This window comes from Epinephelus fuscoguttatus, linkage group LG6, assembly GCF_011397635.1.
Source record: "Epinephelus fuscoguttatus linkage group LG6, E.fuscoguttatus.final_Chr_v1".
In the NCBI taxonomy this organism is placed as follows: domain Eukaryota; kingdom Metazoa; phylum Chordata; class Actinopteri; order Perciformes; family Serranidae; genus Epinephelus; species Epinephelus fuscoguttatus.
Window position 1 is genome coordinate 1,196,094 of NC_064757.1, and position 22,993 is coordinate 1,219,086.

General features: G+C 39.7%; 1 protein-coding gene across 2 annotated transcripts in view; it reads left to right on the forward strand.

The window, feature by feature from the left end:
- The window catches only part of zfr (zinc finger RNA binding protein), a 69,639-nt gene extending 46,854 nt beyond the window's left edge, over positions 1–22,785 (forward strand). The window contains exons 8-20 of one of the 2 annotated variants that reach the window (XM_049578765.1): positions 1–171; positions 1,435–1,604; positions 1,705–1,824; positions 3,680–3,825; positions 5,081–5,246; positions 7,726–7,928; positions 8,371–8,521; positions 10,348–10,489; positions 12,669–12,766; positions 13,607–13,702; positions 15,543–15,654; positions 19,368–19,465; positions 21,601–22,785. The exon at positions 1–171 is cut by the window's left edge and continues 148 nt beyond it. In XM_049578765.1, the coding sequence (XP_049434722.1) occupies positions 1–171; positions 1,435–1,604; positions 1,705–1,824; positions 3,680–3,825; positions 5,081–5,246; positions 7,726–7,928; positions 8,371–8,521; positions 10,348–10,489; positions 12,669–12,766; positions 13,607–13,702; positions 15,543–15,654; positions 19,368–19,465; positions 21,601–21,783 (1,856 nt within the window). In that variant the 3' untranslated portion in view covers positions 21,784–22,785. Of the gene's footprint in view, positions 172–1,434; positions 1,605–1,704; positions 1,825–3,679; positions 3,826–5,080; positions 5,247–7,725; positions 7,929–8,370; positions 8,522–10,347; positions 10,490–12,668; positions 12,767–13,606; positions 13,703–15,542; positions 15,655–19,367; positions 19,466–21,600 lie in introns of those variants that run through there. The other variant, XR_007449516.1, reaches the window with a different exon arrangement.
- Positions 22,786–22,993: the final 208 nt, after the last annotated feature.

The following is a 22,993-nucleotide window of genomic DNA, read 5'->3' on the forward strand; positions in this document are numbered from 1 at the left end:
GGGCTGCCTCCTCCTCCCCTGCTACCAGCTCCACCCCCCCCTACCTGAAACCTGTCAACATAGTCAGCAGTGGTATGGCAGGTGTCAAGAACCCAGTAGCCAACAACCTCTCTGCTGCCAACTCTGCCTCAGCTGGAAAAAAAGGCAACACCCCCAAGATCAATTTTGTTGGTTAGTAAGCACACACCGAAGGTGCAGCACTTGGCTTAAACTTAAAATGTTTTGGTGGAAATAAGTTACTGATTTTATTGTGGCTGTCTATGAGTAGCATGACAAAGTGCACAAGGTGTCATATATGTGTACAGGCGTACAGATATGATGGCAAGATGTCAAAAAAGTCAAGCATCTGGAATAGTTTGAAAATTGACCAAGATGGACAACCCCCCCCCCCCCCCCAAAAAAAAATGGAGTGCCACCAGATAAACCAAAGGAAACTTGTATACCACAGATCTGCAAAGAGCTTTGCAAATCTCCTGAAAACTATCTTTAACAGCTTAGCCGTCTTGCAAATTGTTCCTTTTTTTTCTAGCTATTATGGCTAATGTTACTGTGACCTGCAGGTTATCAGATTGGCCAATTGTGAAATAATTTTAGGTGCATCGACTTAAACAAATGTAAGAAAAAGTCCAAACCCCCCTCCACTCCCGTCAAAGCTTCAAATAATCGTAGATAATTCTTACCGAAGCTTCGATGCTGATAAAAATCTGGTATTTGGGACAGCTCGAATCAGAAGTAAGTGTGTGTATGTATGTATGTATGTATGTATATATGTATATATATATGTGTGTGTGTGTGTGTGTGTGTGTGTGTGTGTGTGTATGGCACTTGACCAAGGCAGCCCCTGACATCTCTCCACTTAGGGCATGTATAGGTCCTGTTTGTGCATGTGTGTGTTCGGACCTGTTTGTAATTGACAGCAAGAGTGGGAAAATTGAATTTCCCCTCAGGGGGATTAATAAAAGTATATCAAATTGAACAAACATGCAAATTCTATAAATGTTTGAGAGGAAACAGGAAAAAAATGTTTACAGATGTGCTCAGTGATCTAAATGACATGCTTAGATGATTTGAGTATCAGTACAATGTTTTTTGTACTATTTATTCTCTAATGGCATTTTTTTAAGTCTCCATATTCTAGTTATTCTGGGTAAGAAAACAAGTCCTCTTGTAAAGCCATTTGATAAATCCCAAAAGTGTTAAAAGATATTAGTTGTTGGTTATAAAACTGTTTATGCTGGTTATCATGCTATCATGCTGTCAGCCATATTAACAATTGTGACAACCACAGAACGAAATCCTTCCATGTGAATTACTCCTCACAGAGCCTCATTACCAACTTTGTCACATTACATTTCTATGTAGATATATTTAGACAAAGGTTTAACAGTAGCTCTGTAAATGGTCTTTGGTAAAACAACACTGTAATTTGTGCAGGTGGAATTAAATTACAGACCACAGTGAAGATGGAAGAGGCTAAAGTGGAGACTTCTAAGCCTGCGATGTCTCATGACACCAAGACTGAAGTTTCAGGTGCCCTGTCCACATCGGCCTTGGCTGCACTGCAAAATGACGTCCAGCCGGTTGGTCATGACTATGTTGAGGAGGTAAGTATTGACAGACCAATACATGGGCTAGAGTCGACCTACACTTACTGAGCAGAAATGCATTTAAATCTTGAGTGTAATACATGGAACTCCTTTCTAGGTTCGAAACGATGAAGGCAAAGTAATCCGCTTCCACTGTAAGCTGTGTGAATGTAGTTTCAACGATCCAAATGCAAAGGAAATGCATCTAAAAGGTCGCAGACATCGTCTGCAATACAAGGTTTGTAGCTGACATGTCTCCTACTGCTACACAGGATTTTATTACACACTACATTCCATTCATCAGGTTTCCCAAAGCAGAAAAATAAAGCAATACCACAAAATGAACGTTTCTATATCAGTTTGTCATGCCATGTTACTTTGAATTCATTAAGAAAACGTTTTTCTGACATGCCTCCACGGAAAAACAGCAGAAATATTACAAAATATTCATTTACAAACTCTCACACAACTCGTGCAGTAAAATCCAAGTTTCATTTATCCAATTGTTTATCAGCACTTTCCAAAACACATGCATTTACTATTTAAAACTGAAAGTGAAACTCCTCTATGGTCTCTTCAAAGCCAGACTAAGTACTAAGGGTTTTTTTGTGAAAATGAATGTGGGTAAAGTGTTCCTGTAGCATTATGAGAATGTTGCATATTTGGTCCTATATTTCAGGCCTTGGTGAAGTGATTACTCTTTTTTAACATAGAAATGGTGCTTGAGGGCTGCGGCGCTTAACTGACCTGTTGCAGTAAGTCATTAGTCATAGGTCACACTTGCACACATAATGGTTTCTATTTTACTTTTGTGAAGTGACAAAAGCTTGGAAAAAAAATTGTATTGGGTTCTTCAAAGGTGGCATGGAAAACTTGTGTACTACCAAGGTCTCAGGGTGCACCTGAGGCTCAGATGCATCACGTTCCAGGAGAGCAGACATCTCCTCAAATACTGATTTAGTTAAGAACCTACACATCTGCTCTAAAGGCCTTATAAAATATATATATATGTCAGGCATACTGACGATGCTGATTCAGTACTGGATCAAAGACGTCTGCCTGGCTGTCATTATTTTTAAAGCAGACTTCTTCACCCTGTGGGCCCGAATGACACGAAGTGCATCCAAATTCACACCTGTTCTTCTCTATGGATTTTCTCTGCAATCGTTCATCACTAACCACATGTTTTGGACAACTGTGAAGTGACAGAATGTCCCACCATCATGGTTCTTATATTACCAGATTCCAGAGAGTCTCCCCTCTTCATATGTGGCAGAATATGTCTACTTCCAACTTGCTATGGTGAGATACATGTAAAAATATAAGAATTTAGGAACACAGATTTTTTTCTTCATTGATATAAAAAATAATATTAAATACAGGTACATAGGACATGTAATGATGGCAAATCTGGATAGCCCAGATTGTTCCGGGAAAAAATAAAAAACAAGATACAGCTTGTGTATGCAGCCTTTATAATGACTGTGATATGAGCTTAAAAGTAAAGGCAGTAAAAATACCCCAAAAAAGGCCCTAAGGGTTAAACTATTCTGTTCTTTTACTCTAAGGTGAGACGGACCTGTAGTTGTATAGCACCTTTCTAGTCTTTCGACCGGACAAAGCGTGTTTTACATTGCAAGTGGCATTCACCCACTCACAACAGCATTCATACACTGTGGCCTTGGCTGTCTTAAAAGCTGCCACCTGCTTGTCAGTTTTTAACGCACACACACACTGATGGAACAGCCATCGGGAGCAATTTGGGGTTCGGTATCTTGCCCAGGGATGCTTCCACATGCATGCCGGAGGAGCTGGAGATTGAACAGCTGGTCCTCTGGTCAGTGGATGATCCGCTATACCTCCTAAGCCTCAGCTGCCCAGGTGAAAGTCCTAGTCAAACTTTATGCTAAATGTCTAGAGATGACTGAGATACTTGATAAATATTGGAGCCTGCAGTATAATTAAATCAACATTTTCCCTTTTATTAATGACTACCCTTGTGATAACTGACAGCAATTCCACTATATCTCTGAATGGAGTTTTCTTATTTCTTTATTACACAATAAGAGCTTTTTTAATGGTTTGTTTTGTAGAAAAAGGTGAACCCAGATCTGCAGGTGGAGGTCAAGCCAAGCATCCGAGCAAGAAAGATCCAGGAAGAGAAGATGAGAAAGCAGATGCAGAAAGAAGAGTACTGGAGAAGGAGAGAGGAGGAGGAGCGCTGGAGAATGGAGATGCGGTATGATTATAGTCATTTCTTATTAATGGTTGTTGAGGAGAGATACAGTATGTAAATAGAGATGTATTCACACTATCTTGGGCTATTGCCTGCCTCTGATGCAGGAATACTTTGGAGGGAGACTACTGTGGTTATTAAAGTTCAGTTATCAGTTTCAGTATCAGTAAGGCTCAGAACAACTTCAAGGCTTCGTTAACCCCATTTCCATCAAGCAGTACGGTACGCTACGGTACACTTCAGTTTGGTGCGTTTCTACTGCGAAAAGTTGTGGATAGTACAGATGGAACCGTTCCTAAGAGGTACCTAGCACAAAGATCTGGTACTAAAAAGTGGAGCTGTGAAAACTACAGTCCGTTGATTGGTTAATAGCGGACGGTCATTCTGCTCAGGGCTGAGTTGTGGCTGGTTATCAGGGAGAAGCCACTGTTCATATCGTGGAGAGTTTAATTAATAAACTATAAATATGCAGTGAAAGGATGTTTTGCTGCCTCTTGCAGCAGCCGGAGTTGGAGAAAAAATAACTTCATTCAGTGGGCCGACTGCTGGATTTTTAAGGTGGAACATTAACTCGTAATGTTACTCAATGCACGAGCTGACGACGTGACTCAATCAACACACCTTAAACATTCTATATTACAACTTGGACCATTACTTTGGTTTTTACATACACTTTTAGCAATAAGTGGATCTTCAAGCGTTTATATGTATTAATTTCGGACGGGTTATGTAAACTGCATATATTCTAATCCTCACTCGGAGAAAAGAAAAGGGTTGCATAGCGTTCGGCCAACTCAACGCTATACCCCTGAGCTTGCCTGAGAAGGACTAAATGCACAAACCTGGTATTTTTATATATCCCATGGAGAGAGACTCTCACTGCAGCCTGTTTTGTTTTGAGCTATTTTGTTCTGTAAATGTTGGCGTGCAGTCTTGTTATTTGGGTACTTTCGGTTCCAAAGGCACCATACCGAAAATGTTTGGTGGAAACGGGGCTATTGTTTCTTACTATGTTAATGTTATGTACCGAAACACCATAGCAAATTTCTTGTATGTAAAAACCTACTTGGTAATAAACAGGATTCTGATTCTGGTTATGTTCAGATGGATAAAAAAATGAAAGGACAGAACTGCATAATTGATGGCATATAATGAATGCAGGAGGTTCCCTACAAGGCAGAAGGCATCACTCTGAAGCTATCCTGTCAAATTAAACGTTAAAGCCAAAAGAAAATACCAGCTGTGGTTTTATGTTCAGGCGTTATGAAGAAGACATGTACTGGAGACGTATGGAAGAGGAGCAGCATCACTGGGATGACCGACGCCGTATACCAGATGGAGGGTATCCACAGGGGCCTATGGGCCCTCCTGGTCTACTAGGAGTCCGGCCTGGGATGCCTGGCTTGCAGCCCCAGGGTCCTGTGGTAAGGTCTCATGATTGTGCCTACGCAGTGTGGCTCAGTAAATTGCTGAGACCATAAGTTAGTAATACTTTACATTTTACTTACTGGAGTTGGTAATAGTTGCTCCCTGGTGACACTACAATCTATTACTTTACTACTCTGTTAATACCCACAGACCACATCATTGTCAGAAGAGTTTGCTTTCCCCCTCTTTAGCTTTGTTAAATCCATCTACTTACACGAATGGGAGAGGACACTGTACGTAAGATTTACCACCAAAAAAATTGATTCAGTAGTAGCATCACAGAAGCACGCCATACATCATAAAGGTGCGTTTTGTCTTATGTAGAGAACAGAAATCCTGTTTCTGTATCAGGCCTTTATTTTTCATCACACACAAGTAGGCCTAGAGTTTTGAGAAGCATATGGGGCATCTGCAGGTCCTTTTTAAAAGACTGAAAATGTCTTAAATTCAGTTTGTGAGTTCTTAAATGCCACATGCATTTTATCTCATTTCATTGATCCATCTTTCAATTTTTTTTTGTCAAAATAAGTTAAGCTCTCTCATATCTTAAAACCTTCCACTGAACCCTAATGGGGGGGGGGCAATATGGCCTTAATATAACATCACAATATTTCAGGGTATTTTTGGGATAACGATATTCTTGACGGTATGACAAATTAATGAATAAAAAAAAGTATTCCTAATTTAAAAATTAGAATTGCAACAAAATAAGTGATATAGTTTTACATGTTAACCTGACAGTTTGCCTTCAAATATTCAATAAAACTCGAACAAAAACAGCAACAGTAATTCAGTGAGATTCAAATTCTGTATGCAGTGTTAATAGTACAACTAAATAAAATCTACCACAAATTAAACAGTTTCCAAATACAAAAAAAATACCCTGGGATCTTTCTATATAATTTAATTGGCAATTTCCTTCTCCTTTAGCAAAAATGATTGAGTTGGGTTTTTTTTGGGGGGGGGGGGGGGGTTTTTACCCCACCTGGACCTGTATGCTTTGCCATTTCTCCTCCAATCATCCCACTGTAACCCATGACAGGCTGTTATGGTACAATAACTATTGATACATGTAGTTTTTGTTGAGCAAAATCACTTGACTCCTGTGTGTTCATGGCGAGAGAGGAGAGGGAGAGATGCTGTGGTGCTGCCAGAGGAGCCGCTGAATAAGTTCCCTCTGAGCGGGAAGTCGCTAAAAGAGTCTGAGAAGTCTGGGGCTGTTCTTAAAATATTCAGGACGCCCAGGCCTAACGATGCCACGGTTTATTCTACACTACTGAAGCTGCTCCTCTTTTTGGAACCACCGCGGAGTCGGTAATGATTTCGCTTTCAGCCATGCTTGTTGGTGCCCTGGGTAACAGTATGACGTCGATATGTCAACAAGTCGAAGTATCACGAGTATCACAATATAAATTTTTCATATGATGTTAAGAATTAAACTGGTATTATTGTGAATTAGATGATATGGCACATGCCTACCTAATACTGTCTTTTTACCTACACTTACCTGTTGACAAAATGTAGATTAATCTGTCTCACTCTCATGACCATATTCCTGCATAAAAGCCTCTTCTGCACACGACTACATATATACTATTGTATACTACTACCTGCACTGCATGAATAAGAAAAAGACTATTCTAAAAATTAGTCCTAAATTCTGTTAAGAATTGTATTAGAAAAAGGTCTCTACCTGTAGACACCCTGACATAATGCATGTGAATCTTATCGTGTTTAGAGGCCGTTGAACCTTTTCTCTGGGTTGGTTTAATTAGGTTTTAGTCTGACATAAAACAACCTCCACAAAGGCAAGGAACACAGATTCAAACCCACATTCTCCAAAGACATGCATCACAAAAAGAACAAAATATTTCAAGCTCTACACGGCGTAGGAAACAAGGTGTTGATACATTAATAAGATATCTTCTGCCTGTAATACCAAATATCACAATCTACAGGAAGTGTTTGTACATACACACAGCATGATTAGGTAGCAATTGACAAAATAGCTAGAAAAAAGTAAGCAAAATAGGATACAAACACATGCAAGCTAGCTTCTTCTTCTTTTCGTGTCTTTGAAGCTGGTTGGTTATATGACAGTTTCCCATTTCTTTACACAGTCCTTTGCATTTTTATTGAAAACTGCAAGATCCTTTGAGCTGTACTACAAGCTAGCTAAAGTTACATCATTAACTTAAAATAGATGATTGGTGTTTTTTCGTCTGCTTAGATTGAGATAAAAAGCAGTGACAGGTATTTCTCCATCAAAGCAACAAAACACAGTGGCTTTCCTGGCTACTCAAACATAAATTCCTGTAGGCTGTCTTTGTTTGTGTGTAAATGTGTGTCTTTGTTACAGCTGTTTGCGTTTAGGTTTTATGCACTTAATCTCAACAAGACACTGGAGTGTGATGTCATTATCAAAACATGTCCATTTAAAGTAGTCTTGCTGTTTGGAACTTTGGTATCTTTCAGCCTCCACGTCGGCCTGATTCTTCAGATGACCGCTATGTAATGACCAAGCATGCAGCCATCTACCCCTCAGAAGATGAGCTCCAGTCTATCCAGAAGATCGTGTCCATCACAGAACGTGCCCTCAAACTGGTCTCGGACATAATTACAGACCAGGACAAGGCCAAGGACGAGGACAAAGAGGAGAAAGAGCCCTCTAAAGACAGGTGTGTCATCTGATAAGAATAAAGTAAGACTTTATTAATCCCATAGTGGTGGAGTTTACATGTGGGCTGCCTGTACTTTTGAGATTGTCTATTGAATGCAGTAAGGTTGGTTAAATGATTAGCCTTCCTTTGCATAAAGATACATTTCAAACAAAAGCTTTGCTCTAAAACAGAGTCCTGCACCCCTGTCCCTGCATTGTGTAGATTAGATCAGACATGAAGTTGGATAAATATAGCTAACTGCAGAAGTGCAGGTTGTATGGCTCTTCTTCTTTTCCTCCAAACACATTAGTGTGAGTGTGTTTCTACTTAAGTATCTCTTTCCCTCTTTCAAGTTATAATATACATTGTTAATTGAAACAAAATTTGGTGTTTGGATGTATTTTGCTTCTCATAATAACATTTAATTGTTGATTGTGTTGCTTCTTGTACAACTGTCTAGAGCCCTGAAGGGAGTGATGAGGGTTGGAGTGCTGGCCAAAGGCTTGCTGCTTCGTGGGGACAAGAATGTCAACCTAGTCCTGCTCTGCTGTGAGAAGCCCACCAAGGGCCTCCTCACCCGCATTGTGGAGCACCTCCCCAAACAACTAACAGTACTGTCTTTACAAATGTAACACCACAATTAATTTCTTCAGTGGCCACTTCAATAGGTGCCTGCCTCGTGCTTTCTAAGACACATTTACCCTTTTTAGTTGAATAATCTGATGTGAAAAATAATGAGAACACTTCTGTCACAGTAATTTACTTGGTCAGATATTTTCTTTTTATGATTAACATTTTATTGGCATTTTCAGATAGCACTGGGTCAGATATTATTATATATTATATATTAAAAATTTAAGGTAAGTGTGGTGCAGTAGAATAGTTTGACAGTAACTGTAACCCACACCACACACTTGCATTACACGCATACCAGAGATTACTTTTAAGTAGAAATAAGACCAAGTCAAGGTAGGAAACCTGAAAATGCATTTTCACCCAGTGCATCATGTTTGATGTTGTTGCCTGAAGGTTTTTAAACTTTTTAAGCATTAGCAGTTGAAGAGATGGTGCAGTGAGATGCCAGGTTCTGTAGTTAGAGAGCACATAGTTTTTCATATGGTATGTGTGTGTTCAACTTAATCAAAGTTTGCTGTGGAGGCTGTGTAAACTGACACACACTACTTTGAGTTATAATCCTTAACCTCTTTTCACTACTGATGAAGCAATACAGATAGAGCAGGTTGTTTGCTAATCGTAAGATCAGCAGTTCAATCCTCGGCTCCTCCAGTCTGCATACCAAGTATCCTTGGGCAAGATACTAAACCCCAAACTGCTCCTGATGGCTGTTCCATCAGTGTGTGAATGTCTAAAAACTAAGTAGCAGGTGGCACCTTGTATGGTAGCCTCAGCTGCCAGTGCGTGAATGTGTGTGTGAATGGATGAATGCAATTTGTAGTGTTAAAGTGCTTTGAATGTTTGGAAGACTAAAAATGGGTTTTACAAGTGCAGGTCCATTCACCATTTACATGTGTGTATGTTCCAATCTGGTTAATAGCATACTTGTGCAAGATATTTAAAACAATTGAAACAGTTTATACACACAATCAATGACTGCTGATTTATTTACACAACAAAAAATAGGAACCACGACAAAATCACAGATTTGCATCCTTACCACATTACCTTATTGCATAAACCCTACATAAAGCCTGTTTTGTTACAACAGTTAGTGGAAACCGTGATTCCAGTGAGCATCCTTTTACATTACAAAGACTTGGCAGTCTACATGTACTAACAACTGTACCTATTAAAGTGGCCACTGAGTAGTATAGATGACATTAACTCTGTATGCCCCCTAACTAGTGTTGCACGGTATACGATACTAAAATAGTACCGCAGTACTAGAGTATTCCAAACGGTACTATACTGCATTTGGAAAATACTGGTACTTTGAAATTGATTCATTTCATTAATTTAGTTAATTTATTTTACTCAATTATGCACACAAACACATTTCTTGTTCCTATTGGAGCACAGATTGCACAAGTGGTGTGTATGACAACACCTGTATCAACATTCGCAGCTGGCGCAAGAGAAAGTCTGCCTCGCAAAGGGAGACAACACAAGACAACACCAACTTAGTGAAACATTTGATCAACCAAACCATGACGTCCGTAGCGAGGTACTTACCAAACCACGATTTTTTGGTACCGTTACACCCCTACTATTTATTGTTCTAAAGGTTTGTAGCCAAAAGGACTTTTCCTTAGGAAAAGTACCGAAGAGTATTGAAATTCATATTGGTATTGGTACCGAAACAAAGATTTTGGTATCGTGACAACACTACCCCTAACTGTTATTTGGAGAAATAACTGTCAGCTAGTTGTATGTACAGTGGATTTTGAAATGTTCTGCGCATTTACGCCATTTCTTTCAGATGGTAACACCAGAAAAATATGAGGTCAGTGGATCTATCCAGGAGGCAGCTATTATTCTGACATCCTGTACCGAGCCAAAGATGCAAGTGACAATCACGCTGACTTCACCTGTCATCAGAGAGGAAAATGGCCGGGATGGAGGTTGGGAAACCCATCACAGCCTTTCACATTGCACCTCCTTTTTTTGTCTTTCTGCTATCTCTGTAAAATCAGTTTCAGTATGTTTGTTGACAACCTAAAGAGCGCTGTCCTGCTGGCACTCCATAAACATTTTTTTGTTGGGCTCTAAATCAGACCTGCTTTTCATGTATGATTTATCTGGACTTCAGGAATCCAAAATGACGGGTCAACCAAGGAACCCAAAGCTCCCATATTTGCAAAGTAGTTTCTTTACTTCAGGGTTTGTTGTGCACAAGCTGCAAACATTTTATTTTAAATACCATCATTGTTTGAACTACTGAAACCATTAGAATGGATTTTTTTCTTTTCAAATTAAACATTATATTTTGATAATCTGCTTTTACTGGGAGCCCCCAGAAGAGCCCCAACTGATTACTGATATATTTTTCAATGAATGCTCTTTCTAATTATGTGGGCAGATCACTTCAAATGAAAACAAGATGAAAAAGGCAAGTGCCAGCAGTATTGCCCTTAGGCTTTTTGCTCTTACCTCTCAAATGCTATCTTTATTCTTTAAACAAAGCATGACCAGTGTTTTGCATTGTGTTAAGTCTAGTTAATCCCAGCTGAGAGTCTATTTTGTTTCCTGTGTTCCAGGGGATTCTGTTTCCATTTTATTGTTGGCTATAATCAATGGGAGACATGAATTACAATATATTTTCTCCAAATTTCCTTTAATATGACGAGACAAAAAAGACAATTCCTGCTGAATATGACCAAATAGATAACAGGAGGCACTTTTGTTCCTCAAATTTGATTTGGAATTAATTGTGCAAAGGTGTTTGAATCTTTAAACCCCTTCTCAAATCAAGATTTGGCAGAGGAAATTGGATGTTACTTTCCCACAGGAAACAAATCTTCCTTTTGTGTACTGGTGAAATACAGCTCACCATGCTGAGGTCCCCTGTTCTGAGGTGCTCCCCTGAGTTGATTGACATTCTCCTTTACACACATAGGACTCAAAAACTGTAATTTTTTGACAAGCTTTTGTCTTTTTGATTTTGCTGAAATATTAGGACAAATAATTTGAAGATGGAGCATTTTGTCTTCTGAATTAATTGACAATATAGAGATGAAGATGAACCATGAACCATGAAAGTTGTTTTGAAATCCAATTATTTCTAATAATTCTTGGGGGAGTATTGTTAAAAGTTCAGGTCCAGAAGGCTATGACAGAGGAATCTTTGGTTGGACCAGAGTACAACATTTGGTATGCAATGATTGTTGGGGTCTTATTCCAACCTACTGATGTTAGGTATGCATGCAGTGATATCCTAACCCCCTTTGGTTTTTTCCTCCTCTTCAGCACTCATTGCTTCCTTCTCTTTATATTCAAAGTAATATGTACAAGTCCAGCTCAGTGACCCCCTTTAGTTTTATTCATATATATATATATATATATATATATATATATATATATATATATATATATATATATATATATGATATAAAAATTGATTACATTGTCTCCCATCAGAGGTTTAATAGGGCCCAACTGCTTCGGAAGGATTTTTGACCAAGGTTCTCTCACATTCCAAAAACTTTGCCACACCTACTATTGCCATGCCACTTTTTTTATCAGGTCACTCCATATTTGTCGTTGGCCCTTTGTTTCTCTCTGCACCAAGTTCATGCTAATAATCATTAGCCATGGAATCCCTCCCCTGTACCTGTGATGAGTGAAGAAAATCTACTAAAATTAAAAACTGCCATGGTACTTACCAAGGTAATGGTAAGCTTTACAACATCTTTACCTGATAAAATGGTATTGGCTTCAAAACATTTGTGAGCCTAATCCCATGTCATTTAACTACAGTGGTGCTTTCTAAACACATCAGCCTATTTGTCGTCAATGTTGAGTCAGTAAATTCATACCCCCTTTTACAGAATATAATGACTTAACATGTAGTACACTGTCAATCTGTAGCCATCCACTTCCTTTGACAATGTGGTGGTTTGTGTAGTCAGATTTTTAGTGTCTGTAACCTTTTTTAAAAGAACAAAAAAAGCAACCAATTGTAGGTTGTCATGGAACTAGACATTGGTATGTGTGGCAATGTGTTTGTTCTTTGCCAGCCTCGCTGACCTGGTCAAACACCCATTCCTCATCACCATTTTGACACTTCAAATCCATTTTTAGATGTAACCTCGGGTATGGTGAAAGACCCAGCGGACGTCTTGGACAGGCAAAAATGCCTTGACGCTCTGGCTGCTCTGCGCCACGCTAAGTGGTTCCAGGTTCGGAACATCATTTTACTTTCTTACTGTAGCCTTATGAGATGCATTATTTATTTGTTTATTCATTTATTTGTGTTTACACATTTGGTTTTTATTATATAGTAATGAGAAAAACTATTATTATTAAAGCAAAAAAAAATATTCAAGGATGCCAGATATTACAACAAAGATCTGGTTAATATCTCTTTGTTAATTATAAATCTAAGTTCATTTGAAGCACTCATATGAAAAAAAACGTGCTCTAGCAAAGAACTGGCATCCTTGTATTCCCTTTCAATTTTCCAAGTACTGCATTGTAGTTACATGTGATTCCATAAGGCTGCACAATAAGCACAAAGTTATGCATTCAAGAAGTGCTTTCATGTTCAACGTTTGTATTGTTTTTATTCTATATATTTTGTAGAATAGGGATTGAGAGAAAAAGGAATATCTGATTAGCTTAGCTGTGATTCTGCTACCTGAGCAAAAGCACAGGCAAAGTAAAGCAGATTTCCTCTGCTCTTTCAGTCCCTATACTCTCCTCTCAGGTGGACTCTTGTACTCTTAAGTACCCATTTGTGAGATTCCTGGATAAACCTGGGGTCAGGGTTTAGAAGATGACAAGTTCTCATTTCTTGTGCATCTTGCAAACTTTGAACTCCCTTACTAACTGTGAGGTACAAGACTACTGGGAATGGCAGCTGATTGCAAGCTCTTAAGGCTCATATACACCTCAAACCATACTCAAGCTTCCATTATGCACAGTAGTGTTTGGACCTCTATGACAGAACTGATTCACTTGTTTGGTCCATTTCTTGTCACTCTTGTCACTCCATAAACCTAACTTTATTGCATCACAAGGCTAGAGCCAATGGACTTCAGTCCTGTGTGATCATCATCCGAATCCTGAGGGATCTCTGTCAGCGAGTTCCTACTTGGCTGCCCTTCCCAGGATGGGTAAGTGTGCTATTGAAACATGCTAATGAAACATGAAAAGGCCTCTAAGCACTGTGTGACTTTGTGCTAGCTCTAAAAAAGAATGAGTTGATGAAATGTGACATCTTTTCACCAAAGTTCAATCTAGGACCACAGTTTTAAATTAACTACCAAAGACAGCCTGCATGACACTTGTTACAATGTTAGGAATTTAGCACCAAATATTTTTGTGGTTCTTTCTGAAAACATGAACTTGCACAGAAGCCTTTTCAGAGACCTCAAACATAAAAGATGCAGAAAGAACTTGAACTTATACCACGAGTATCTACTTCTCGTCAGACTACAAACTGACCCTGGTGGGGTGATTCCATACTGCTTGCGTTTGGATTTAAAGCCACAGTGTGTAGGAATTTCTCACATCTAACACTGAAATCATATATTGCATTCAAACAGATAGTGCACTCTAGCGCCTCACTGTTTCAAACACATATTGCAACAACAGTAGCTGCTGTGTACCAAAAAGTTATGATAACATTGATGAAACCATGTCATCCGATACTTCAGGGAGTGTTCATTCAGGCTCTTACACAGAGTTGACAAACCCCCTCCTCACCATGCTGGCTGTGTTTACAACGTAAGACTGTTGGGGCGGGTGTAAATTGAAACAAACTAATCACGTCTTGCCTTTTGACAACTGACAAGTGGCTCAACCTTACACACTTCATCCCTCTCCTCGCATCACTGCGACACTGACAGAGGCTAACAGCTGTTAGCGGCGCTGCTACTACCCCGGCACTATTGCAGCATAACAAAGTCCCACTCTTTGAGCATACTGCAGGATCATGCATGTGCAGCATCACGGGAGACGGAATCCTCGTCGCCAAGAAAGCGCAAAAGGGAATCAAAAAGGCAACGTGACCAGTGAATTCAGAAAATGAGGGTCAACATCAGGGTAGCCTTTCCGAGGTGGAGAGAGCTGCTGAAGGAGAAAGGTAATGCAATCGCAGGTCAGCGCCGTTGTTAGCAGCTGTTAGCGGCACAGTGATGCGAGGAGAGGGATGAGGTGCGTGAGGTTGAGCCACTTGTCGCTGTTGGCTGTTAGGCGCTGGCCTGTGATTGTTATCTTTCTCCTTCAGCAGCTCTCTCTTCACTGTCAATACATGTCATGTTTATTAAAAGCGTAGCTGCAAATTAAAGCAGCAATAGATGTGAAAACACAGAGAAAATACATCTGTCATCAGTTCCCTAATTTAATTTTAACATTTTTTTCAATCATTTTCTCTTTTTCCAATTTCTCATTTTATTTTATGGAAGTGATCAATGTTTAAACTCAATAAAAAATAAAAGCTAACAAAATAAAAGATGCCTGGTACATTCGTTACATGCGTCTCAGTTTGTAGAACAAGTTTGTAGAACAGTTTTGAACAGTTAGAACAAGAGGCTGCACTGTAATGTGCAAATCACTCCTCCTCATGGCTGCCTGCGCTTTCCCTGTCCTCGCGGCTGCAACTTGTGCTCTCTTCATCTACTTCATCGCCACTGCTGTACACAATTTAAAAACTATAACACCCATAATTCATGTTGGAACTGCTGCAGCCAATGTGCAGCTGGCAGGAGCTGCAGGACAACTCAACCACCATGATCAGTTTTTAATGTTTTATCAGGCAATACCGATCTAAGAGCAGTTTTTAGCAGAATCATTTTCACACCCATGCAGACATGTTTTGGATATTTTTTTGCAAAGAGACCACTACTGTAAATATAGTGTATTTCAGCTTTAAAAAACTGACTGTTGTAATGCCAGCAGAGATTGCATGCATTTGCCAGGCATCTAAGCCATCTTCACTGTTCATCTATTCAGGCCATGGAGCTGCTAGTTGAGAAGGCCATCAGTAGCGCCTCTGCCCCCCTCAGCCCTGGTGATGCACTAAGACGCGTCTTTGAATGTATTTCTTCTGGGATTTTACTTCCAGGTAGGATATTTTATCTTTATTTTCCTTTGCACTGAGAAGGGGGACAGTTCTTTACATTTACACCCACTGTACAAACATTCACTTGAATTATCTGACTGTCCGTCTTTTTGCAATAAACTCAGTCCGCCTAGCATCCTGTTCCATACAATCCTGTGAGACAGAAATAGTTTGGGGTTTTTTTTTTTTTTTTTTTTTTGGTCTAACTATTTCAGTATGATGGTACAGCCTGAACATGTTATCTTAGCTTAGCACAAAAACTGGAAAAACGGAAACTGTTAAAGGTCAGCCTGTTAAGTCTCCACTGGCAGCCTGAATTCTGTTTCCTGCAGTCAGCTTTAGAAAAGTATATTCACCGCTGGTTGAAGTATGTGTTACGTGCGCACCTGCTAATTGCATATTTTGCTTTTATCAATCAATCAATCAATCAATCAATCAATTTTATTTATAGAGCCCAATATCACAAATCACAATTTGCCTCACAGGGCTTTACAGCATACGACATCCCTCTGTCCTTAAGACCCTCACAGCGGATAAGGAAAAACTCCCCCCAAAAAAACCCTTTAACAGGGAAAAAAAACGGTAGAAACCTCAGGAAGAGCAACTGAGGAGGGATCCCTCTTCCAGGACGGACAGACGTGCAATAGATTTCGTACAGAACAGATCAGCATAATAAATTAACAGTAATCCATATGACACACAGAGAGAGAGAGAGAGAGAGAGAGAGAGAGAGAGAGAGAGAGAGACCGGTGTATTATAGAGGGGTCCTCCGGCAGACTAGGCCTAAGTCAGCCTAACTAAGGGCTGGTACAGGACAAGCCTTAGCCAGCCCTAACTATAAGCTTTATCAAAGAGGAAAGTCTTAAGTCTAGTCTTAAATGTGGAGACGGTGTCTGCCTCCCGGACCGTAACAGGAAGATGATTCCACAAGAGGAGAGGAGCCTGATAGCTAAAGGCTCTGGCTCCTGATCTACTTTTGGAGACTTTAGGGACCACGAGTAACCCTGCGTTCTCAGAGCGCAGTGTTCTGGTGGGATAATATGGCACTATGAGCTCTCTAAGATATGACGGAGCTTGACCATTTAGAGCTTTATAAGTTAACAGTAGGATTTTAAATTCAATTCTGGATTTTACAGGGAGCCAGTGCAGAGAAGCTAAAACAGGAGAGGTATGATTGCGTTTCTTAGTTCCTGTTAGTACACGTGCTGCTGCATTCTGAATTAGCTGGAGAGTTTTTAAGGACTTACTAGAGCTACCTGATAATAGAGAGTTACAGTAATCCAGCCTTGAGGTAACAAAAGCGTGGACCAATTTTTCTGCATCTTTTCGGGTCAGGATAGGCCTAATTTTCGCAATATTACGCAGATGAAAAAATGCAGTCCGTGAGGTTTGCTTTAAATGAGAATTAAAAGACAAATCTTGATCAAATGTTACTCCGAGGTTTCTTACGGTAGTGGCAGGGCCAGAGCAATGCCATCTAGAGAAACTATGTCATCAGATAAAGAGTCTCTGAGTTGTTTGGGGCCAAGAACAATAACTTCAGTTTTGTCTGAATTTAACATCAGGAAATTGGTGCTCATCCAAGTTTTTATGTCTTTAAGGCAATTATGGAGTTTAGTTAATTGATTGCTTTCTTCTGGCTTCATTGATAAATACAACTGAGTATCATCTGCATAACAATGGAAATTTATAGAGTGATTTCTAATGATGTTACCTAAAGGAAGCATATATAGAGTAAACAGGATTGGTCCGAGCACAGAACCTTGCGGAACTCCAAAACAAACTTTAGTACGTAAGGATGGTTCATTGCGAACGTCAACAAATTGAAAACGATCAGATAAATAAGATTTAAACCAGCTTAGTGCAGAACCTTTTAAGCCTTTATGAATACCAGTTTTTGTGGGAAATAGCATATACACTAAGTTCTAATATTCTAATAATATCTGGTATTAAATTAATGGCTGAGTCTCACACAAACACATAAGGGTTAGGTTTAAAAAAAAAATAAAAAAATAAAAAAAAATTGAGGAGGAGTGGAATCACCTGTAGCCTACCACAACACATCATATCAGAAAATCAACTCACCAGTCTGTAACTGACCTGGCTTGCGAGTTTTAGTAGCAGAGGAAAGTTTTAAAATGTAAACATCAGTTAACATTGAGGAAAAGATGGAGAAGATGGGCACCAGTTAAATTAGCATTCTGCTAGCCAATGTACAGGCATTGAAAAATAAACTGGATGAAGGGCGTCAGTGTCTTAGTGGTAGAGCAGGCGCCCCATGTATAAGGCTGTTGCCGCAGCAGCCCAGGTTCAGCCTGTGGCCCTTTGCTGCATGTCAGTGCACTGGTCAGCAGTGTGGTTTCTTTCAAGTGATAAAAAGTTTTATTGATTCAAAACACTCATTAAACATGACTTAATAGCAACAGTATCAAACACAAGTACACAGATCAGCTTCATCTTAACTTGCAGGATTCATAAACAAAACACTTGTCTTTTGTTGGACACATTTTCCCCATATAAACAACATGCAAACATTATTGGCACAGGCCTATTGCATTTTACATTGTATAAATGAGCCTTGTGGCAAGCTGTCTTTCCCTCTACTCACATGAAGCCAGCTACAACAGCAACACTCAACAAAGGTAACGTTTCAAAATTCAGCTCAATTACACCTCACAAGGTTCACTAACAAAACAACTGACTTCACTTAACACATTTTTCCACAAATACAACATGCTAATGTTATTAGCATAAGCCTATGACATTTCACATTGTATAAATTAGCCTAGCGCTTTGCAGAGTTTTTTCCTACTTGCATGAAGCCAGGATAAGTCACACAGGACTTAACATGCCCATTTTGTGGGGGCTTTATTGTTTCCACAATTTATTGTTTCTTATTTGTAAAGGCTGATGCACACCTTGAAAAACTTTTGTGGACAGGTGGGTAGGAGCATAGAGTCCAGACAAAAAGAAAAAAGGTGCCCGCAAACTGTCCTTTAACTTGCAAAGTACTTTATTAACAGCAAAGTTTCGGTCCTCAGACCTTTGTCAAGCAGAGATCTCTGCTTGACAGGCTGCAGTGAAACCACTCTGGGCACACTCAGTCGTCAATTTACGTCCAGTACAAGTGTTTGTTATTTCCACTGACAGGCTGAGATTGTTATTATCAGTGTCTGAAAAGAAGAACCAAGATGGCTTTTGTCATTTAAGTGGTCTGTTAGGTTTGGCCATTGTGATTTCAGGGCAGTTTCTGATTAAACAAAAAGGGTCTAACACTCAAACACAAAGGTCAATCACTGCAGGGATCCTTTCCATAATGTTGTCAGACACTACTAATAACAATCTGAGACTGTCAGTGACCAAAATAAACCCACTTTTAGTGGACATAAAGTGATGGTGCTAACAGGCTTGAGTGGTTACACTGCAGCCTGTTTTGACTCTGCCTACTGTATCGTTGAATACTGAACCAATTTTTTTTTTTTTAAAAAACTATCGTATACATTAGTCACTTACACACAACAACAAAATATTGTCTGTACAAAAGTTATCCTTTTATGAAATGTCTGAAATTGAGGATGCAGTGACAAATGTTTTAGTGTAATATGTACTGTACAGATAAAATGTCCTAACTTGACAAATGTGTGATCCATCTTCATAAAATGATGAAATAAAAATCAATTAATGCTTTTTGTTGTTGCTGTTTTTTTTTTTTACAGGTGGACCAGGTTTGGTAGATCCTTGTGAAAAGAAGCCTGTTGATACTCTAACATCTATGGGAGAGCAACAGAGAGAGGACATTACCTCGAGTGCCCAGGTACAATCTCTTGAATTACACAAACTATCAAGCTGATTGAGACATAAAGAAATGAGACAATTAAAATAGGACACTGTTCTGAATACAACCGGTAAATCTAAACTTCTTATGTGATGATGAATGCACTGAATCCACAGGTACATTAAAGAACTTAAGCGTTTCACACATTGAGACAATAGAGCGGGTTTTTTTAAATATTAAATATATTTAAATATTTGTGTGTGTGTGTGTGTGTGTGTGTGTGGGGCACCTCATCTCTCGCACTCATTAATATGACAAATATGGCATGGGATGTGTATTGTATCATTCATCATAATCAGATCCTTTACATCATAAGTAATATAGCCTTTGTAATATTCATAATAGGTTATCAGTGGGTTTTCTGCCAGATTTACTGGTGGCTCATGGGAAACATACACCAGATGCTGAAACTGTCGCTTCAGATCGAGCTGGCTGTGGAGCTCCGGGCTGTGGTGCGTCCCAAGAGAACAGCCCAGCCGGTCCACATGGGCAGCAGAGTAGTGAGCAGCTCTTCACAGAAAATTGGCACACTGTGTGGTGCTTCTGCATCCAGTGTGAACCCGGCGTAACCCTACTGTAAGCCCAGACGTGGCAGTACTTGATGCTGACAGCAACTGATGTAGTATAAAGTGCGAGAAAGTCGGCAAAGGGCAGGAGGGAGGGGAGGTGAATGTGTCAAACAGAATGTTTTCACACAAAAGACCGCAGTTCATGTCCAACGTGAAACCAAATGTTATTGTTGTTTTTAGGGCTGTCACACTCTGGTCGATTAGATAGATAGATAGATAGATAGATAGATAGATAGATACATAGATACATACATACAGACATACAGACATACAGACATACAGACATAATTCATGCCTGTAGGGAAATTGATGTGTCCAGTGGCTAATGCACATACAAAGTACAAGTACAGGTAGGTTAAATAAAAACCAGGGTATAAATGAGTAATATAAATATAAAAAAATAAAGTAAAGTAAAATAAGAATAAAAAGAATCTACATGTAAACAGTGTACACAATTTAAAAAAAAAAAAAAAAAAAAGTAGAGTGCAAAAATGCAGGACGGTGTGCAGATGGAGTAGGGGAATGAGCTATTTGCTTCCTGCCCCAACTGGAGGCGTTAAAGAGTCTGATGGGTGTCGGGATGGATGGCATCCTGAACCTCTCAGTCGTGCACCGCAGCGACAGGAGACGGTGGCTGCGGCTGCTTTTTTGTCTAGCGAAGATGCAGTGCAGGGGATGGTAAACACAAGCATGCACTGCACCTTGCTCCTCAGGCATCTCTCGGTCATAGTCTCCACCGAGTCCAGGCTCCTGCCCAGCACTGAGGCAGCTTTCCGGATGAGCTTATCCAGCAGTTTCCTGTTGCTCTTCGTCAGGCTTCCTCCCCAGCAGACTACGATGCTGACCAGCGAGAGTGGAGTGGACTTTGACCTACGGAGGTGTATGACCATCTCCTTGGTCTTGGAGGTGTTCAGCACAAGGTGGTTCCTGCTACTCCAGTGAGTGAAGGTCCTCACCAGCTCCCTATACTCGCCTTTCCCATCACTCCGGATACACACCATGATCACAGTGTCATCTGAGTACTTCTGGACATTGCAGGACTCAGAGTGGTGCTGAAAGTCTGACGTGTACAGGGTGAACAGGAATGGCGCCAGTACTGTCCCCTGCGGAGCCCCAGTGCTGCCCAAGACTGTATCAGACATACAGCTCGCAGTTAGCAACATTGTTAGTCAACCAAGATTTTCTTGGTTGATTACAGCCCTAGTTGTTAAATGTAATATTATGAAACTTATGTATTTACACTTGTGATGTATTTATGAACATACTTACTTTAACTGAAAACATGGTCTTTTTTTCTAAACTCAGTCAAGTAGTTTTGTTGCCTAAACCTAACTACAACTGTTTGACAAAATAAACCACATATTGCAATGTGATTCAGCTGTGTGTCGCATAGATTTTCTAAAGGGTGCCCTGTGTGTCACTATCAAGACGCAGAGAGGCATGACAAAGCATTGGTGTTTAATGGCCTGGGAATGAGAATGGGTTGGCTCTGCTTTCACTACAAGAATCAGTGTTCTGAAAAGTTCTCTCTCTGTTTCCTTACAGTTTGCTCTGAGGCTTCTGGCATTCCGTCAGATCCATAAAGTTTTGGGTATGGACCCCCTGCCACAGATAAACCCTCGTTTCAACATCCGCAACAGCCGCAAGCGTCGCCGTGACACCAGTGATGGGACAGACAGCTTCGAGGGTGAAGGCAAAAAGGACAAGAAAGATTATGATAGTTTCTAAACTTCTCTATAATTAATATAATCTCCATTCAAAAATTTACTAACGTGTGCGCTGTTTCCTGTGTACTGTTGTTTTTTCCCCTTTCTAAGCTTCACATGCACCAGTGTAACTGCAGCTTCACTCTGCTCTGTATTACACAAACTCAAATGTCAATTTGTGTACTGTTTTAGTTGTAGATTTCTTAAAATTGGGTTTCAGTCCTCTGTACTAGAAAAGGTAGTTTTTTACCCGATGTGCTTCTTGAATAGAAGTGTTAATGACAGTGGCTCTGCCAGCTTCTGCTGCTGCTCCCTCTCAACTGTCTCTTTTTGATTTGAATTTGTGAGGAAAGAGATTATAGAATCAAAAGACTTTTCTATTATGTGGATCAGCACTGCTAAGTGTATGCCTTTATTCATCTATGTAGTTGCATTCAGAGGTGGACTGTGTTGTTTCTATTGTAAAGCATTCATTTGGCCAAGTTAATCTTGAAAGTTTTTCTTTTGAATATGGATTCCTGTGCTTCGTGCAAGTGATGTTTGATGTGGTCTTGTTATGTTTCAATGGTAGGCTCCACTTAAGATAAAAAAAAATCTACAGGGCATTGCACAAAGATTCAGAAGAACCTAAACTGTTGATAGATCTTTGTTAGTAGCAAAGTTGCCAGCCCTTAGTGTGGTTTTATGTCTTTTCATTTTATATATATGGAAGTATTTGTATAATCTTTAAATAGATCAAACAGCTTTGGATTGTGGAAAACATGACCATGTTGACATTGCTTCCTGTTTGGCTTTTAGAATGTAGTTTTTCTTGTTAATATGAAACTTAATTGGCTTGCTTGCCTTTTAACTTGGATAGGTGCTAAATTAAGTTCAATACTAAAAATGATGATAGAACCCCTGACAGGGAATGGGAGGAATGGTAATATAATTGCCCTTCAGTGTAGGTCCTGCTGTGAATGATTGCTGTGCTCTACATTCTGTTTAAATGTCAGTAGCAGAATAAATACATTTCCAAATTAAAGACTTGTGCCTTGTCTTTTTCTCATGGTATTACCATGGATTACCAACTCATGCATTATACCATTTAATGTTTCCTTTCTGTGTTGTAGCTAAACAGTTTAGGTTGTGTTTATTGTCAGAGTAATTAAATGAACTGTACTGTCAGCCAGCCTCTCTTGTGCATTCAGACAAGGACACTTTGGACCCTACTGCAGTTGGAATGTCAGTCT